Below are 18,138 nucleotides of genomic sequence, written 5' to 3'. Positions count from 1 at the left end.
TTAATTAGGGGGAGCCAGGACTAATTGGGGGGTACCAGTATTAATTGGGGGTACCCAGGACTAACTGGGGGGTACCAGGACTAGCTGAGGGGGCACACAGGACTAATTAGGGGTATCCAGGACTAATTGGGTGGGTACCAAGACTATTTGGGGGCACCCCGGACTAACTGGGGGGCACACAGGACTAATTAGGGGTACCCAGGACTAATTGGGGAGATACCAGGACTAACTGGGGGGGTACCAGGAGTATTTGGGGGTACCTACTACTAACTGGGGGGGTACCAAGACTATTTGGGGGCACCCCAAGCCGGCTGGGTTGCCCAGGGCTAGTGCAAGGTATCTGGGGGGGGGCTATAGGGGGGCACCCCCAAGTCTAACTGGGGGGTGGGGTGCCCAGGACTGTTGGGGGGCACCTAGGACTAATTGGGGGGGGTACCCAGGATTAACTGGGGACAATCCAGTCTGTTTGGGGGTACCCATGACTAGTGAGAGGTAGCTGGGGGGGGCACCCAGGACTAATTGGAGAAGGGTACCAGGATTAATTGGGGGGGTACCAGGTCTTATGGGCAAGGGCACCGAGGACTAATTAGGGGTACCCAGGACTAACTGGGGGGGGGTACCAGGACTAATTGGGGGGGTGCAGGGGTAATTGGGAGTACCCAGGACTAACTGGGGGGCACCCAGAACTAATTGGGGGGGGCACCCAGGACTAACTTGGGGTACCCAGGACTAACCGGGGGGGGGGTACCAGGACTAACTGGGGGTGTACCAGGACTATTTGTGGGCACCCCAATCCGGCTGGGGGCGCCCAGGGCTACCTCGAGCCACCTGGGTGGACCGGGGGGGGGGTACCCGGTGCTAACCGGGAGGGGGTCACCCAGCCCTATTGGGGGGTCCCCCCGCTGCCGGCGGGTCCGTGGCGCTGCGCTGCGCCGCCCCGCGCCGCCAGGTGCCGGTGCCGGTGCCGGTGGCGGCGGCGGCCGGGGGGGGCCGCTGTGCTGCATTGCGGGGCGGGCGGCCCGTCCCCGCCCGCCCGCCTCCGCCTGGCCCTCCCGGGGGGGGGGGCGGACAGCGGGGCTATCTGGGCCGGGCCCCCACAAGGAATGTCCCGATAATGTTATTTATAGCGGCGGCTCCGCTGCCCCCGCCCCGCTCCGCTCCCGGCCCGCCGCCGCCGCCGCCGCTCGCCCTCCCGCCGCCGCCCCGCGCAGGTGAGCGCCCCCCCCCCGGCAGCGGGACGCGGTCCCCCCCCCCCGGCAGGCAGCGGGGACACGCGGGGACCCGCTGCCACCCCCCCCTCCGGGGTGGCCGCCACCTCCCGTGCGTCCCCCCCCCTCCTCCCCAGGGCTGCTCCCGCTGTGGGATTTTTTGGGGGGGGCATGCGTGGGGAAGGGGGGTCACCCGTGGGGGTGCGCAGCGGGAGTGGGACATGCTGGGGGGGGGGATTTGGGGAGGGGGACACGCGGCGGTGACACGGTGACCCTGGCCCATGCCGTCACCCTGTGGGAATTTGGGTCCCAAGAAGAGTTTGGGTGCCCTTGGCGGGGAGGATGCTCCGGGGGTGCCCGGTGCCTGCGCTGCTCCCCCCGGCTGTGGCACTGGGGTGGGGGGAAATTTGGGGTGCCCAGGGAGGGTCCCGCGTGTTTTGGGGAAATATCACAGCTTTGGTGAGATAATAACTGCTGGTTGTGGGTGAGCGCTGCCGGCGTGTCCGGCACAGCAGCCCCGTGCGTGCCACATTCCCGGGTGCTTTCGGGGCCCTGCATGGAGATTTTGGGGGGTTCGGGTGCCCCCCGCCCGGGGGCAGGAGCGGGGCTGAGCCCAGGCCTATTTATAGCCAGAAATGCATGCGGCGTCTCAGCACGTGTGTGTGCCACGGCGGCGTGGCTCGGTGACACCGGACAGCCCGGCTGGGACGGTGACGGTGGCGGTGACGGTGACAGCCAGCCCAGCCTTGGGCAGCCCTGGGCAGCCCGGCTCTCCTGCTTGGCCCCGTTGGGGGGCCAGCGTTGGGCATGGAGGTCCGGCGGAGCCGTGCCGTGCCGTGCCATCTGCTCCCGGCCCTGGGCGCACGCCCGCGGTGCTGCCGGTGGCTGCGGGGCCGTCCCTCTGTTGGCAGCGGGGCGAGAAAGGAAAAACAAAACAACAAAAAAAAAAAACAAACAAAAAACACGCCTGCTTTGGGAAAATGAAGCTGGGGAAAACGAAGCAGCCGGGGTGATGCTGAGAGTCTGCACCCCGGCACCCCAGGGGGCTTCCTTGGGGCGCTGCGCTCCGGTGGATGGTGCCCGCTCCTGCGCCGGTGGCTGGCACCTGCGCGCAGCCCGGGCGAGCGGGGAAGGGGAGGGGGCCGCGGCGGGACCCCCGCATCCCCCGCGGACCCCGGGCACGGCGGGGGGACCTCGGCGGCGGCGGCGGCTCGGTGCCAGCCCCCGGCCGGGAAGTGCTGATTCACGGCGCCGAGCCGCGGCCGGGGAAGGCGGCGGGGTGCAGCCCGCGGGCTGGGTGCTCGCCGCCGGGGTCGCGGTGCTGGGACCCAAACCCCCGCGTGGAGCAGCCGCCGGGGGGCCCCTGCCGGGCGCCGTTGTTCTCCCGGCGGCGCTGGTGCGGCAGAGGGAGATTTAAAGGCTCGGCGAGCGCCCGCGTCGCCAACGCGCGGTGTTGGCTCGCCCAGGGCCCCGCCGGAGGCTCGGAGGAGGAGGAGGATGCTCGCTCCCCGCTGTTGTTGCAGGCACCGAGACCCGGCACAGCTCGGCACAGCCGCAGTTCCAGGGGGTTCCCAAAATTTGGGGTTCCCCATGGTTGTGTTTTTATTTTTTTATTTTTTTTTTCTATGAGCCCGGTGCTGGCCGGCAGCGGCACAGAGCCAAGGGGTGCCGGGGGTGCAGTGCGGGGGGCTGCGTGCCCCGCTCTTGCACACCCCCATGTGCTCCTCCTGCACACGCTTGCCTTGCCCTGCATGTGCTCACAAACAACCTCGCGTGCACCTGCTCGCACATGCACGCTCTTGCACACTCTTGCATGTCCTTGCACTCGTGTGCACGCTCTTGAATGTCTTGGCATGTTTCTGCATGTCCTTGCTCACATCTGCGTGCTCTTGCGTGTCCGTGCTCACGTGTGTGCCCTCTTGCACGCTCTTACACACTCTGGCGTGCTCTTGCACGTCCTTGCTAGCACGTGCTTGCTCTTGCACACTCTGGCATGCCCTTGCTCGCGTGCGCACGCTCTGGCATGCCCTTGCACACTCTTGTGTGCATGCCTGCTCCCGAGCCAAACTCCTGCCTGCGCCGCCAAGATTAGGGTGCAGAGAAAGCGCCCAGCCCTGCCGGCCCCCGATAACGGCCCCCCAGCCACGTACGGGTGTTTTCCCCCCCTGCAGCCCTGGGGATCACCCCTGTGCTCCCCGGTGTCCCTGTGCGTCCCCACAGGCTCCAGGTTTGGAGGGGTCACCCTGGGGGGCTGCTCAGGCCCTGGGGTGCCCGGCTGGGCACACCCTATGGGGCAAGGAGGGTGCCAGGATTTTGGAGGGGTGCTGTTGGGAGAAGGGGGGGTCCAAGCGAGTGCTGGAGGTGGCAGCCTTCAGCCTGGCTCCCTGCACCCTTCGGGGGCCCCAGGGTGGCCGCGCAGCCCCCCCCGCCTTCCCGGCAGCTGCTGGCAGGCATTTTTAGATACCAGCCCGTCCTAGTCCTATCTGCGTCTCAAATGTCCCCGGGGGCGGGTGTCCCCTCCTGGCCCCCCCCCCGCTGGCAGCTGTTGCCAGCTCTCCCCACGAAGCCCCTCCCGGCGCAGGCGTGGGGCGGGTGCCTGCAGCCCCCGTGTCCCTTGGGGGGTGTCCATGGGGACACCAGGCACCCACAAGGGGACACAGCAGCGTGAGCCACCACAAGGTGACAACAACTGGGGGCTCCTCGAGTGCGCGGCACCTCCGTGCCCTGAAACACCTGGGGCCCGGCGCTAAATCCCATTGAGCCGATTAACCAGCAGGTCTTAGCCACAAATCCCAGCGCGTGGCGGGGCGGCAATGCCCGTGCCCATGTCCCCACCACCCTACAGCAGCCCCTTCCCCGCAGCCGACGGCCGCCCGGCCGCGGGACGCCGGGACCATGACCTCGGAGAACGACTACGACCACATGGAGGTGCAGCAGTCGCATTCCTACAGCCCCTGGGACGCCTCTGACGATGAGCTGGACAACGACAACAGCTCCGCGCGCCTCTTCGAGCGCTCCCGCATCAAAGCCCTGGCAGGTGCGGGGATGGTTTTTGGGGTCCCCGTGGTCCCCACCGGCGCGTGGCGCGGGGTTGTTCCCGGTGCCACCGTGCCCGCTGTCGTTGCAGACGAGCGGGAGGCGGTGCAGAAGAAAACCTTCACCAAGTGGGTGAACTTGCACTTGGCTTGCGTCACCTGCCGCATCTCAGACCTCTACCTGGACCTCCGGGACGGGCGGATGCTCATCAAGCTGCTGGAGGTGCTGTCCAAAGAGATGCTGGTACGAGTCCCCTCCGGCCGTGCCGTGCGCTGCCCCACCGCGGCTGGCATCAGGCCGGGGTGGGGATGGTGGCGGGGTGTCCCTGGGCAGGGCAGGGGGTGCCTGGGGGTGAGGGCAGGGTGCTGAGCGCTGTCACGCCCCAGCCCAAGCCCACCAAGGGCCGGATGCGGATCCACTGCCTGGAGAATGTGGACAAGGCGCTGCAGTTCCTGAAGGAGAAGCAGGTGCACCTGGAGAACATGGGCTCCCACGACATCGTGGATGGCAACCACCGCCTCATCCTCGGCCTCATCTGGACCATCATCCTGCGCTTCCAGGTGGGCTGGGCAGCACCCATGGGCTCAGCACCCAAACAGAAGCCGTCCTCCGCTGCTGTCCTCTGACAACCCAGGCTGTCCTTCTGTCCCTCAGATCCAGGATGTCATCAAGGAGATGAAGGAGGGCCCGGAGACGCGCTCCCCCCGGGACGCGCTGCTGCTCTGGTGCCAGATGAAGACAGCGGGGTAGGTGGTGGGACCCTCACCCCCCGCCCCGGGGTCTGGGGATGCACAGAAGCTGACGGTGAGGTGTCCCCATTGCAGCTACCCCCATGTGAACATCACCAACTTCACCTCCAGCTGGAAGGACGGGCTGGCCTTCAACGCCCTCATCCACAAGCACAGGTATGTGGCACGGTGGCCGGCAGCGGGGCAGTGGTGGCACGGCAGCGCCACCGTGTCCCGTGTCCTCCTCTGTCCCCAGGCCAGAGCTGTTCGAGTTCAAAACCCTGACCAAGTCCAACGCCCGGCACAACCTGGAGCATGCATTCAGCGTGGCAGAGCGGCACCTGGGCATCACCCCACTCCTTGACCCCGAAGGTGAGGCTGCTGCCAACCCCCTGCCTCAGTTTCCCCCCCTGGGATGTGCCCATGGAAGGACAGAGGTGTCCTATGGGGACACGGGTGGCACCCCGGGGCGCTGCAGCGGCTGGGTCAGGGCTGACACCTCTCTCATGCTTGCAGATGTGTTCACGGAGAACCCCGACGAGAAGTCCATCATCACCTACGTGGTGGCCTTCTACCACTACTTCTCCGAGATGAAGAAGCTGGAGGTGAAGGGCAGGCGGCTGGGCAAGGTGAGGACGATGTCGGGGCTGGGGGAGCTGCCGGGGTGCCCCGCTCTCACCGCCAGCCCCACCACAGGTCATTGAGCACGCCAAGGAGACGGAGCGGATGATCGAGGGCTACGGGGGGCTGGCCTCCGACCTGCTCACCTGGATCGAGCAGACCATCGTCTCCCTCAACAGCCGCAGCTTCGCCAACTCGCTGGCCGGGGTGCAGCACCAGCTGCAAGCCTTCAGCACCTACCGCACGGTGGAGAAGCCCCCTAAGTAAGTGTCCCCTCAGCCCCCGGCCCGCAGTGAGCACCCATGGGTGCCCTGTGCTGAGCTCTCTGCGGGTCAGGTTTCAGGAGAAGGGCAACCTGGAGGTGCTGCTCTTCACCATCCAGTCGCGGATGCGAGCCAACAACCAGCGCGTCTACACCCCGCATGAGGGGCGCCTGGTCTGCGACATCAACCGGGTACGGGGACCCTCCGGCTGTGCCCCATATGGGGACATGTGGCTGCTCCTGGGGCACCCGGGGGCATTGGGGGCAGCTTTTCCACCAGTACCCCAGGGTTTTTTCCCCTTGGGTTGTTCTGGGACAAGTTGGGTCCATCTTGGGGAGGTTGGGTCCATCCTGAGGGAATTCAGGTCATGGGGCAGGTAGGGTCCAGCTTAGGGCAGGCTAGGTCCATCCTGGGGCAGTTCAGGTCTTGGGGCATCTGGGGTCCATCCTAGGGCATTTGGGATCCTGAGTCAGGTTGGGTCCATCTTGGGGCAGGTTGGGTCCATCTTGGGGCAAGTTGGATTAATTTTGGGGCCGGTTGGGTCCGTCTTGGGGCCAGTTGGGTCCGTCTTGGGGCCAGTTGGGTCCATCCCATCCCAGGGCAGGTTGGGGTTCTCCATCGATGCTCTCCCACCCGCGGAGCACATTGGGGTTCACCAGCAGAGCGAGATGGTGCCGGTGGGACGCGGCATGCGGGTCCCACCCCATCCGGCGCTGCCTTTTGCCAGGCGTGGGAGCAGCTGGAGAGAGCGGAGCACGAGCGGGAGCTGGCGCTGCGCAACGAGCTCATCCGGCAGGAGAAGCTGGAGCAGCTGGCGCGGCGCTTCGACCTGAAGGCGGCCATGCGGGAGGCCTGGCTGAGCGAGAACCAGCACCTGGTGGCACAGGTGGGCTGCGGGGCACCCACCACGGGGACGGGGACACCCCAAAGTTGCCTCACCACCAGCTTTGCTCCCGGCAGGAAAACTTTGGCCAGGACCTGCCGGCGGTGGAGGCGGCCAAGAAGAAGCACGAGGCCATCGAGACGGACACGGCCGCCTACAAGGAGCGGGTGCAGGCCATCGAGGCGGTGGCGAAGGAGCTGGAGGCAGAGGGCTACCACGACATCAAGCGCATCAAAGCGCGCAAGGACAACATCCTGCGGCTCTGGGAGCAGCTGCAGGAGCTGCTGCGTGCCCGGCGTCAGCGCCTCGAGATGAACCTCACCCTGCAGCACCTCTTCCAGGAGATGCTGCACAGCATCGACTGGATGGACGAGGTCAAGGTGAGCTGCGGATGCAGGAGGTTTGGCATCACCGTGGGCTGATGCCACCGTGGGTTGGGTGCTTTGGTCCCACCAGGCAGGGGGACAGCGGGACTTCTTGGGGAGGCAGAAGATCATTATGGGGTGTTTGGGTGCTGGAGAGGGACGATGTGGCCACCGTCACCACGTTATGAATGCAGCGCCCAGGAGATGTGTCCGTCCCCTGGTGCATGCATCGCTCAGGCGATGACAGAGCCAGCAGCGTGGTGCCAGGTGCTCACCACCTGCTCGGAGCCTGCAGGTGACACCAGGATCTTCCGCAGGCGCAGTTGGCATCGCCTGAATCTGGGAAGCACCTCCTGGAGGTGGAGGAGCTGCTGGAGACCCACCGGCTGCTGGAAGGTGACATGGCCCTGCAGATGGAGAAGGTGCGGGCTGTCAGCACTGCTGCCCTCCGCTTTGCCGACGCTGAGGGTAGGTGTGCTGCTCCAAGGGGCCGGGGGTGCTCCAGGGGTTGGGTGCTCCAGGGGATCTCCAAGGGGCTGGGGGCACTCCAGGGGTTGGGGTCTCCAAGGGTTCCCACAGATAGGTCACTCTAAGGGTAGGGTTGCTCCAAGGGTTGGGTGCTTCAGGGGTCTCTGGGGGCCTTGGGGCACTCCAGCGGTTGGGGATCTCCAAAGGTCTCCAAGGATGGGGTTGCTACAAGGGTAGGGTCACTCCAAGGGCTTCCAAGGAGTTGGAGGCTCCAAGTGTCTGCAAAGGTACAGCCACTCCAGGGTTGGGTACCCCAGAGATCTCCAAGGGTTGGGTTGCTCCAAGGGCAGTGCTGCTTCAAGGCTCTCCAAAAGCAGGATCGCTCCAAGGGTAGGGTCACTCCAGGAAGCCACAACACATCCCAGGACCCCTCTGATGCCCTCCCTTGTGTCTCCCCGGCCAGGCTACCGCCCCTGTGACCCCAAAGTGATCCGGGACCGCGTGAGCCACCTGGATATGTGCCGGCGGGAGCTGCAGGCGCTGGCAGCGAGGCGCAAAGCCCTGCTGGAGCAGTCCCGGGCGCTCTGGCAGTGCCTGCGGGAGCTGGACGAGGCAGAGGACTGGATCAAGGAGCAGGAGCAGATCTGCTCGGCGCTGGACTACGGCAAGGACCTGGCGGGCGTGCTGCTGCTGCAGCGCCGCCACGCTGCCCTGGAGGCCGAGCTGGAGGCCAGGGGCGCCCGGCTGGAGCGGGCGCTGGCGGCAGCCGAGCGGCTGGCAGCTGCGGGGCGTGAGGCTGGGCTGCTGCGGGACCGGGCAGCCGCCGTCCGGGCACTCTGGGGCCAGCTGCAGGAGCTGGTGGCTTTCCGCCAGCGGGGGCTGCGGGACGCCGAGGGCTTCTTCCAGTTCCAGGCGGAGGCCACGGAGCTGGCGGAGGTGCTGGCAGATGCCCGACGGCGAGCGGCCAGCGAGGAGCTGGGCCACGATGAAGCCCGCACCCAGGCGCTGCTGCGGGAGCACCAGGAGCTGCTGGAGGAGCTGGTGGCCACCCAGCAGCTCCTGGAGCGCTTGGGCCACCAAGCAGAGGGCTTCCCCCCGGAGCTGCAGGCTGGCCCCGAGGCGCAGAGTCGGCTCGCGGCACTGCGGGCGCTGCACGCCGAGGTGGTCGGGCTGGCCGAGCTGCGCAGCCGCCGGCTGCAGGATGCCCTGGACCTCTACACAGTTTTCGGGGAGAGCGAAGCCTGCCATCTCTGGATGGCCTCCAAGGAGCGGTGGCTGGAGAAGCTGGAGGTGCCCGCCGCGCTGGAGGACCTGGATGTGGTGCAGCACAGGTAGGGAGGTGCCACCACCTGGTGCCGTGAGCTCTGGCCCGTTCTCAGCCCGTTGCCGCGAGGTCTGGCCCGTTCTCAGCCTGGACACCCCGCAGGCTGGACGGGCTGGAGCAGGAGATGGCCGGCGTGGCTCCCCAAATCGACGCCGTCAACCGCGCGGCCGACGGTCTCCTGGAGAGCGGGCACCCGCGCAGCCCCCAGGTGCGGCAGTGCCAGCAGCAGCTCAACGAGAGGTACGTCCCTGAGTGGCGGGGGGGCTGTGCCCCGGCGCGCCCCCCGCCCTGACCCCTGTGGCCGTGCAGGTGGGGCCGTTTTCGGGAGCTGGTGTCCCGGCGGCGCGCGGCGGTGGGCTCGGCGCTCAGCCTGCTCAACTACCAGCTGGAGTGCGAGGAGACCCGCTCCTGGCTGCTGGGCAAGACGCGGGTGGTGGAGTCCACGCGGGACCTCGGCCGCGACCTGGCCGGTGTCCTGGCCACCCAGCGCAAGCTCTACGGCATCGAGCGTGAGCTGGCAGCCGCCGAGAGTCGCCTGGCCGCCCTGCGCCCCCAGGCTGCCCGCCTGGCTGAGGAGCGCCCCGAACTGGCCGAGGACGTGGCGGGGAGGCTGGCGGCGGCTCAGGATGCCATGGACGGGCTGCAGGGTGCCCTGCGGGACCGGGCGGCCACGCTGGGGGAAGCCGGGCAGCTGCAGAGCTTCCTGCAGGACCTGGATGACTTCCAGGCGTGGCTCTTCGGGGCGCAGAAAGCCGTGGCGGCCACTGAGGAGGTGCCGGTGTCGGTGGCCGAGGCGGAGGAGCTGCTGCAGCGGCACGCGGCCGCCCGCCAGGACGCCGAGGGGCACGCGGCCGCTTTCGAGGCGCTGGTGGAGGCGGGCGAGCGGGTGACGGGGGGCCAGGAGGACCCCGAGTACGAGCAGCTGCGGGAGCGGCTGCGGGGCGTGGAGGCGGGCTGGGGCGCCCTGCACAAGATGTGGGACGCCCGGCAGCGCTTCCTCGCCCAGTGCCTGGGCTTCCAGGAGTTCCTGCGAGACGCCAAGCAGGCGGAGATCCTCCTCACCAACCAGGTGGGTGTGCGGACGTGGCCACCGGTGGGGGAGAGGACCTGGGGTGTGGTGGTGCTGTGCCTGGCACAGCACCCATCCCCGTGGTAGGAGAGGGCTGGTAGCCTCCCGAAAAGGGTGCTGAGCCCCCGTGCCCCACAGGAGTACACGCTGGCCCACCTGGAGCTGCCCACCACACTGGAGGGCTCGGTGGCTGCCCTGCGCCGCTTCGAGGACTTCCACGCCAGCATGGAGAGCAGCGCTGAGAAGGTCCCCAGCGTGGTGGCCAACGGCACCAAGCTGGTGGCCGAGGGCAACATCTTCTCCGAGAAGATCACCGAGAAGTGCCAGGCCCTCCAGGAGCGGTGCGCTGGGCAAGGGGCCCTGTGGGCACTGCGGTGGGGTGGCAGTGGGGTGACGCCGCCTGTCCCCCCACCAGGCACCAGGCGATCGTGGCCAAGGCTCAGGAGGCGGCGGGCTTGCTGCAGGACAACCACGAGCTGCAGAGCTTCCTGCAGAGCTGCCGAGAGGTAGGCAAGCGGCACAGCCAGTGGCACCACGGGGTGCCCCGGGCCAAGCCGTGACACCCTCTCCCACAGCTCGCCGCCTGGGTGGAGGAGAAGATGCTGACGGCGCAGGACGCGTCCTACGGGGAAGCCCGTGGTCTCCACGGCAAGTGGCAGAAGCACCAGGCGTTCATGGCCGAGCTGGCTGCCAACCGAGGATGGATGGAGAAGGTCGAAGAGGTGGGTCCCGGCGAGGCAGGCCAGCCAGCCCCCGGTATGGGGACGCGGCCGCTGCTGACCACGCCGCCGTGCCGCAGGAGGGGACGGAGCTGGCGAGCCGCAAGCCGCAGTACGGCGCCGTGGTGGGACAGCGCCTGGGCGAGCTGCGGGCACTGTGGGATGGGCTGCACGCCGCTGCCGAGGAGAAGGGCCGGCAGCTCTTCGAGGCCAACCGCGCCGAGCTGTGCGCCCAGAGCTACGGCGACCTGGAGCGCTGGCTGGGGCAGGCGGAGGGCGAGCTGCGCGCCGCCGAGCGGGCCGAGGACCTCACCAGTGCCAACCTGATGCTCAAGAGGCTGACGGTGAGCAGCGGGCGTGCGGTTGGGGAGCATCCTAAAAGGGTGTTGTGGGCGGTGTGGTTGGGTCCTGACGGCTCTCCCCCTCCAGCGGCTGGAGGAGCAAGTGGGAGCGCGGCAGGAGGAGCTGGCGGAGCTGGCGGCCCCGCTCGCCGGGGCTGCGCCGGAGCCTGATGGGCAGGAGCAGAGGCTCCAGCAGCGCTTTCTTGAGCTGCTGGAGCCACTGGGGAGGAGGAGGAGGGAGCTGGAGACCTCCAAGGCCATGTACCAGCTGGCGCGTGACCTGGAGGACGAGACGGTGAGCACCGCAGTGGCGGTGGCAGCGGGGGCTGCAGTGCCAGGGGGCACGGGGCACTCAGCGGGTGCTGTCGCCTGCAGCTGTGGGTGCAGGAGAGGATGCCACGGGCCAGGTCGACGGACCACGGCACTGACCTGCAGAGTGTGCAGCGCCTGGCCAAGAGGAACGAGGTGAGTCCATGCCACAGCGGCACCCACCGCCCCACCTGGGGGTGCCGGGTGCCGCCTCCCCCCGTCCTGACCGCATGGCCCCGCGGCAGACCCTGCAGAAGGAGCTGCAGGGCCATGCCCCCCGGCTGGCCGAGGTGCTGGCACGCGGCGAGGCGGCAGCCAAAGGACCGTGCCCGGAGCTGGCGGAGCGGGCGCAGGAGCTGAGGGTGCAGTGGGAGGCTCTGCGGGAGGAGGTGGCCGCGCGGCAGCGGAGGCTGCAGGAGGCCGGCGAGGCCCAGCAGTACTACATGGACGCCGGCGAGGCCGAGGCGTGGGTCAGCGAGCAGGAGCTCTTCATGGGGGATGAGGAGAAGCCGAAGGTGAGGGCGGCCCCACGTCGTGTGCCCGTGTCTCTCTTGGGGCCTCTGTGCTGTGTCCTGCTGTGCCATCCCGTGCCATTACATGCCATCCCATGCCAAGACTTGCTGTGCTGTTACACGCCGTCTCACGGCATCTCATGCTGTGCCACTGCATGACGTGCATCACATCCCATGTCACTACATGCCATCCTATGCCACATGGTGCCATCCATCCCGTGCCACGCCATGCTGTTACAGGTCATCCCATGCCATTACAAGTCCTCTCACGCCATCCAAAGTCATCCCTTGCCGTGCCACGCTCTGCCATACAATCCATCCCATGTTGTGGCACCCAGCGCTATGCCTTTACGATGCCATCTCTCGGTGCACCACGGCACCCTGTGCCATGCCATTCCCCACCATCCTACCTCACACCATTACGCACTGCCCCATGCCATTGCACACCACGCCATGCTGATCCCACCGCTGCTCCCTGATGCATCGGGGGGAGGCAGGACGCCTTTGCAGGGTGGGCACTGGGGCTGGACCCCAACCCCAGTTCTGCGCTGATGTTTGGTGGCGCCGTCCCTGCTGCAGGATGAGGAAAGTGGGTTGGTGATGCTGAAGAGACACGTGCGGCAGCAGCGCTCCATCGAGGACTACGGCCAAACCATCAAGGAGCTGGCGGGGAGGGCGCAGCAGCTGCTCTCCGCCGGCCACCCCGAGGGGTAAGTGCCACCGTGCGTGTCCCAACCCCGGGGCAGCCCCATGCCTGCAGTGCCCAGCTGGGTGGGACAGCAGTTTGGTGGCATTTGCTGCCCCACATGGCATTGCCTGGTGGTGGTAGAGGGACATGGGGTGTACATCTATGGGGAGTTCTCCCCAAAACCACCCCGAGGCATGGCAAAACCGTCGGGTTTGGGTACGAACCGGGGTGTCTGTGTGCCCGGGGCCGCGCAGGGAGCAGATCATCCGGCTGCAGGGCCAGGTGGACAAGCACTACGCGGGGCTGAAGGAGGCGGCCGAGGAGCGCCGGCGGCGCCTGGAGAACATGTGCCACCTCTTCCAGCTGAAGCGCGAGGTGGAGGACCTGGAGCACTGGATCGCCGAGCGCGACGTGGTCGCCTCCTCCCAGGAAATGGGGCAGGACCTGGACCACGTCACGGTGAGCCCGCCGGCACGGGCCTGGTGGTGACGGTGCTGTTGGGGCGTTTTTTGGGTGGCGTGAACCTGTCTCTTCCTCCCCACCCCAGCTGCTGCGTGAGAAGTTTCGGGAGTTTGCGCGGGAAACAGGCAGTGTGGGGCAGGAGCGCGTGGACCGGGTCAACCTGGCCATCGAGGACCTCATCGACGCGGGGCACACCGAGGCCGCCACCATGGCCGAGTGGAAGGATGGGCTGAACGAGAGCTGGGCCGACCTCCTGGAGCTCATCGACACCCGCATGCAGCTGCTGGCCGCCTCCTACGACCTGCACAAGTACTTCTACGACGGCGCCGAGCTGCTGGCCCTCATCGCTGACCGCCACCAGGAGCTGCCCCAGGACCTGGGCGACGACTCGGGCTCGGTGGAGGCTTTCCACCGCATGCACAGCGCCTTCGAGCGCGACCTCCAGCTGCTGGAGACGCAGGTGCAGCAGTTTCGGGAGGCGGCGGCGCGGCTGCAGACCGCCTACGCCGGCGAGAAGGCGGCCAGCATCCAGCAGCTGGAGCAGGAGGTGGCGCGGGCGCTGCGGGCACTGCTGGAGGCGTGCAGCGGGCGCCGGGCGCGCCTGGTGGACACGGCCGACAAGTTCCGCTTCTTCAGCATGGCACGCGACCTCCTCTCCTGGATGGAGAGCACCACGAGGCAGATCCAGACGCAGGAGAAGCCCAGGTAGGAGCGGAAGGCTCGGGGCGCCGTGCCTCTGCCCACCGGCATGGCGCTGAGCCCCCACGTCTCCGCTCGTCCCCTCCTTGCCCCCAGGGACGTCTCCTCGGTGGAGCTGCTCATGACGTACCACCAGGGCATCCACGCCGAGATAGACGCGCGCAGTAAGAGCTTCACCACCTGCGTTGAGCTGGGCAAGAAGCTGCTGCAGCGCAAGCACCAGGAGTCACCCGAGGTGGGGACAGCCCCTGGATGGAAGGGGAGGGTGGGCAGCGGGGATGGACCACCCCCCCCCCCCCGTGGTGACAGCTGCCCTTTGCAGATCAAGGCGAAGCTGATGGAGCTGCTGGACAAGAGGAAGGCCATGATGGAGCTGTGGCAGCAGCGCTGGGACCGGCTGCGGCTGCGTAAGTGTGGTGATGGCCAGGTTGGGGAGCGGGGGGGGGGGTGTCTGGGGCTGGTGGGACCCCCCCCAGGCGGCTTCTGAGCACTCTGCCCCTGCTGCCCGCAGTGCTGGAGGTGTGCCAGTTCTCCAGGGACGCCTCGATGGCCGAGTCGTGGCTGGTGGCGCAGGAGCCCTACCTGGCCAGCAGCGACTACGGGCAGACGGTGGACGGGGTGGAGAAGCTGCTCAAGCGGCACGAAGCCTTCGAGAAGTCCACGGCCACCTGGGAGGAACGCATCGCCGCCCTGAGGAAGCTGACGACGGTGAGGAAAAGCTCGGGTGGCCCCATGGGTGGTGGTGGGGGGACACAGCTGGGTGTCCCCCCCCAACACCTGCATCCCCTTCCCTGGCAGCTGGAGCTCCTGGGCGGGCGGACGCTGCGGGATGAGGAGGTGACGCACGACGCCGCTCCCGAATATCGCCTGGATCTGGACGCTGAGCTGGAGGCAGGGTAAGGGCTGCGGGCACCGTGTCCCCAGGTGGCCACCTGCAGGCAGTTTCCCCCTGGGCTGTCTCCAGCGGGGATTTTGGGGGCGTCCCAATGCCCACCTCCGTCCTTTGGGATGCTGAGCGCCTCCCTCCCGCAGGTCAGAGGAAGAGGATGAGAAGAGGAAGGGGGTGACGCCGCAGGACACCTCTCCGCCTACCACCGATGGGCTCCAACCGGTCAGTTCTGGCTTTTAGCTTTTCTCCTTCCCCAGCACCAGGAATGTCCCCCCCTGCATGACCCCACCACGCTGACCGCTGCCCCTGGATGCGCCCGCGCCGATGGCTCCCAGCCCCGCTCCCTTCACTCTCCCTCCCGTCCCACACCGGGGACGGCCACGACCCCTCGCGTTGTTCCTCACGCTGAGTTGAATAAATGTTGAATGACCCCCAAAAAAATGGGCGGGCCCAAGGGCAGCGCCTTCCCCTGTGCCACGGCGCGTGTCCCCGTGGCGGCTGGGAGCCCCGGGGTGAGGCTGGGGATGGTGGAGGCTGGCACAGGGCAAATTCGGAGCTGGCCACCCTGGAGCAGGCAGGTCCCCAGCGGCGTTTGTCCCAGGAGACACCAGCAAGTCACAGGGACACCGCACGGCATGGCCACCACCACCTGGCACCCAGCTGTCCCAGCGCTGGGTGCGGAGCTGGCTCTGTCCTGGCACGGAGGGGACAGCTGGCTCCTTGGGGACACGGGGACACGGTGCTGCTGGATGGATGGATGCGCCTGTACCAGCTCTCTGGCTCGTGTCCTCAGGGGCATCGCTGCCCCCATGGGGATGCCACCCTGTGAGGCATCGTCGTCCCAAGGGGCATCGCTGATCTGCAAGGCATCGTCACCCCGAGGGGTGTCATCACTCCGAGGGGCATCGTCACCCCGAGGGACATTGCTGATCTGCAAGGCGTTGTCACCCTGCGAGGCACCGGCACCCCGTGGTGCACCATCACCCCCTGGGGGTGTCACCGTGCAAGGCATCGTCACCCTATGGGGCATCGCCACCCTATGGGACATTGCCACCCTCTGGAGGTGTCATCGCTACCCTACAAGGCATTGTCACCCTATGGGGCATCGCCACCCCATGGGGGTCACCCTGCAAGACGTCGCCACCCCACAGGGTATTGCCCCCCTCTGGCATCATCACCTCGTGCTCGCTGCCCCCCTCTGCGCCCCTCCCGCCTGCCTGGGGACAGGATTTGCTTTCTGGTTGTTCTGTGCTCGGGGACAGCACCCCCTTCTGTCTCTCCTGCCTGCTTGGGGACATCTCCTGGCTCCTTGGGGACAAGGTCGCTTTTCTGGGGACAGGATCCCCAACTTTCTGCTGGGGGACAAGATCACTTCTGCTGCTCGGGGACATGGGCATCTTCCAGCTCCTTGGGGACAGGGTCCCCCTCTGCCTGCTTGGGGACAAGACTGCTTTCTGCCAGCTTGGGGACACAATCTTCCTCTTCCTGCCTCCTTGGGGACACAGTCACCTTCTGGCTGCTTGCGGACAGCCTCCTTCCTCCTGCCCACCTCGGTGGGGCACACCGCAGAAGCTCCACATGGCCCTGGCTCACTGCCACCAACACCAAGGGGCTGGGACCGTCCCCACACGAAGGACGAGGGGGCTCTTGCATCACTGCACTCTGCACCCAGCTGTGCCCCTGCCCAAAGCCTCACCCCGGGCATCCCATCTGCCACGCACCACTGTCCCTGAGCCCTGGTTTGGGGGACATTCAGGGGTCCCCACACCAGCTCCCGGTGGCCACCAGTTTCCCTGTGCAGTGCTGCTGTCACTGAGCACCGGGGGTGACTGCTCCTGGCATCGGCACTTGGGTTCTGCGCGTCCCCATGGGGGGACACCACCGGTGCCACCATGCCCAGGGGTGGCACAGAGGGGAGGGGAGGACACCCCGGGGATGTGGCTTGGCGAAGCGGGGAGGTGACAGCGGGTGACACTCACGGGGATGGGCTGTGACGTGGCTGTTGCTTCGTGGCAGCCGGCCCAGGGCGAGGAGGAGCCGGCAACAGTGCCGCGGGAGGAGGTGGCCACGCTGCCCGCCCAGCCGGCCCGCGTCCAGCTCGAGGGCTACCTGGGCCGCAAGCACGACCTGGAGGCGGCCACCAAGCGCGCATCCAACAGGTAGGCACGGCGCGGCGGCCACCCCAAGCGGGCAGGGGGCACGGTGGCAGCCAGCCCCGCGGTGACGGGGCTGCCCGCAGGTCGTGGAGCACGCGGTACTGCGTGCTGCGGGGCGGGGAGCTCGCCTTCTTCAAGGACGCCAAGAGCCGGGCGCTGGGGGTGCCCTGCCAGGGCGAGGAGCCCCTGGGGCTGCGCGATGCACGCTGCCAGGTGGCCGCTGGCTACAAGAAGAAGAAGCACGTCTTCACGCTCAGGTACGGCACGGGTACAGCGCCGTACAGCATGGGTACGGCGCAGCACGGCACGGGTAGGGTGTGGGTGCAGCATGGCATGGGGATGGGTACGGCACAGTGTGGGGCAGCGGGTGTCTCACCGCCCTCTGCTCTGACCCCAGGCTCAGCAACGGCAGCGAGTGGCTCTTCCACGGCAAGGATGAGGTGAGGGGTGCCCTGGGGGCCAGGGGGTGGCCAGGGGACATTGGGGTGGCCAGAGGTACCCAAGGGGACAAAGGATGGCCAGTGGAGCTCTGGGGAGAAGGGAGGTGACCAGGGGCCACGGTGGCAGACAGGGAAAGTGGTGGTGGCCAGAGGTCCCCAAGGGGAACGTTGGGGTGGCCAGAGGTGCCCAGTGGGGACACGGGCAGCCATGGGATGTTGGGATGGCCGCTGGTGCTTGGGGAGATGCAGGGTGGCCAGGGGGACATTGGGGCAGCCAGGGGTGGCCAGGAGCCACGGGGGTAGCCAGAGGTGCCCCACGGGACAGAGGATGAGCAGTGGTGCCCAGAGGCACGCAGGGCACCCAAGGGGACACGGGGTGGCCAGAGGTACCCAGGGGGCCACCATGGGTCTGGTGCTCGTGGGACAAGACATAGGGCACCCGGCAGGGGCCAGGGGGTGCCGACCGCCCCGTGCCCCCCCCAGGAGGAGATGCAGACGTGGCTGCAGGGGCTGCACGCGGCCATCACCTCCTGCCAGACCCTGCCGGCCAAGGCACGCAGCCTGCCCCCACCCCGCGCCCCCCCCGAGCCCGGCCCGCCCCGGCGGGACAAGGAGAAGCGCTTCAGCTTCTTCCCCAAGAAGAAATAAATCGGGAAGAGGGGAGGGCTTGGGGGGGGGGCAGCACCGCACCCACACCGCGGCACGCGTGTACATATATATATATATATATATATGTTTATATTTATATATATACATCTGTTCCCATGCTGAAGGGCATGCACGCACCCCGGTGTCGGTGCACGCACGTCTATGCACACGCGTGGCCCCGCATGCATGCACGTGCACCCACCCCACGCGGGCGCATCCCGGCCCCCCCCCCAGCCCCCTTTTCTAAGCCATAAGCCCCCCACCAGCGTGTGTCCCCCCCCCCAGCCCCACGGGCACCAACCAAAGAGCG

The 18,138-nt window shown here is 67.5% G+C and overlaps 1 protein-coding gene across 1 annotated transcript; it reads left to right on the top strand.

The window, feature by feature from the left end:
- The first annotated feature begins 1,038 nt into the window (after positions 1-1,038).
- SPTB (spectrin beta, erythrocytic) lies at positions 1,039-17,831 on the top strand. Its single transcript, XM_082762165.1, has 35 exons — positions 1,039-1,211; positions 4,071-4,245; positions 4,336-4,487; positions 4,631-4,804; positions 4,899-4,990; positions 5,069-5,149; positions 5,229-5,344; positions 5,489-5,601; positions 5,669-5,856; positions 5,930-6,047; positions 6,584-6,742; positions 6,817-7,119; positions 7,422-7,572; positions 8,036-8,903; positions 8,999-9,136; positions 9,206-9,965; positions 10,104-10,306; positions 10,381-10,471; positions 10,541-10,687; positions 10,765-11,028; positions 11,114-11,320; positions 11,401-11,490; positions 11,580-11,849; positions 12,426-12,556; positions 12,789-12,993; positions 13,082-13,701; positions 13,792-13,930; positions 14,018-14,102; positions 14,207-14,403; positions 14,494-14,591; positions 14,728-14,806; positions 16,601-16,743; positions 16,824-16,997; positions 17,138-17,180; positions 17,664-17,831. Exons 2-35 carry the CDS (start codon positions 4,104-4,106, stop codon positions 17,826-17,828), a joined length of 6,906 nt encoding a protein of 2,301 aa, XP_082618291.1. The 5' UTR covers positions 1,039-1,211; positions 4,071-4,103; the 3' UTR covers positions 17,829-17,831.
- Positions 17,832-18,138: the final 307 nt, after the last annotated feature.

The sequence above is a fragment of the Aythya marila genome (genome assembly GCF_965140915.1).
Source record: "Aythya marila genome assembly, chromosome: 5".
Lineage (NCBI taxonomy): Eukaryota > Metazoa > Chordata > Aves > Anseriformes > Anatidae > Aythya > Aythya marila.
The sequence above is the reverse complement of the archived record's forward strand: the minus strand, read 5'-3'. Positions and strand labels throughout refer to the sequence as shown.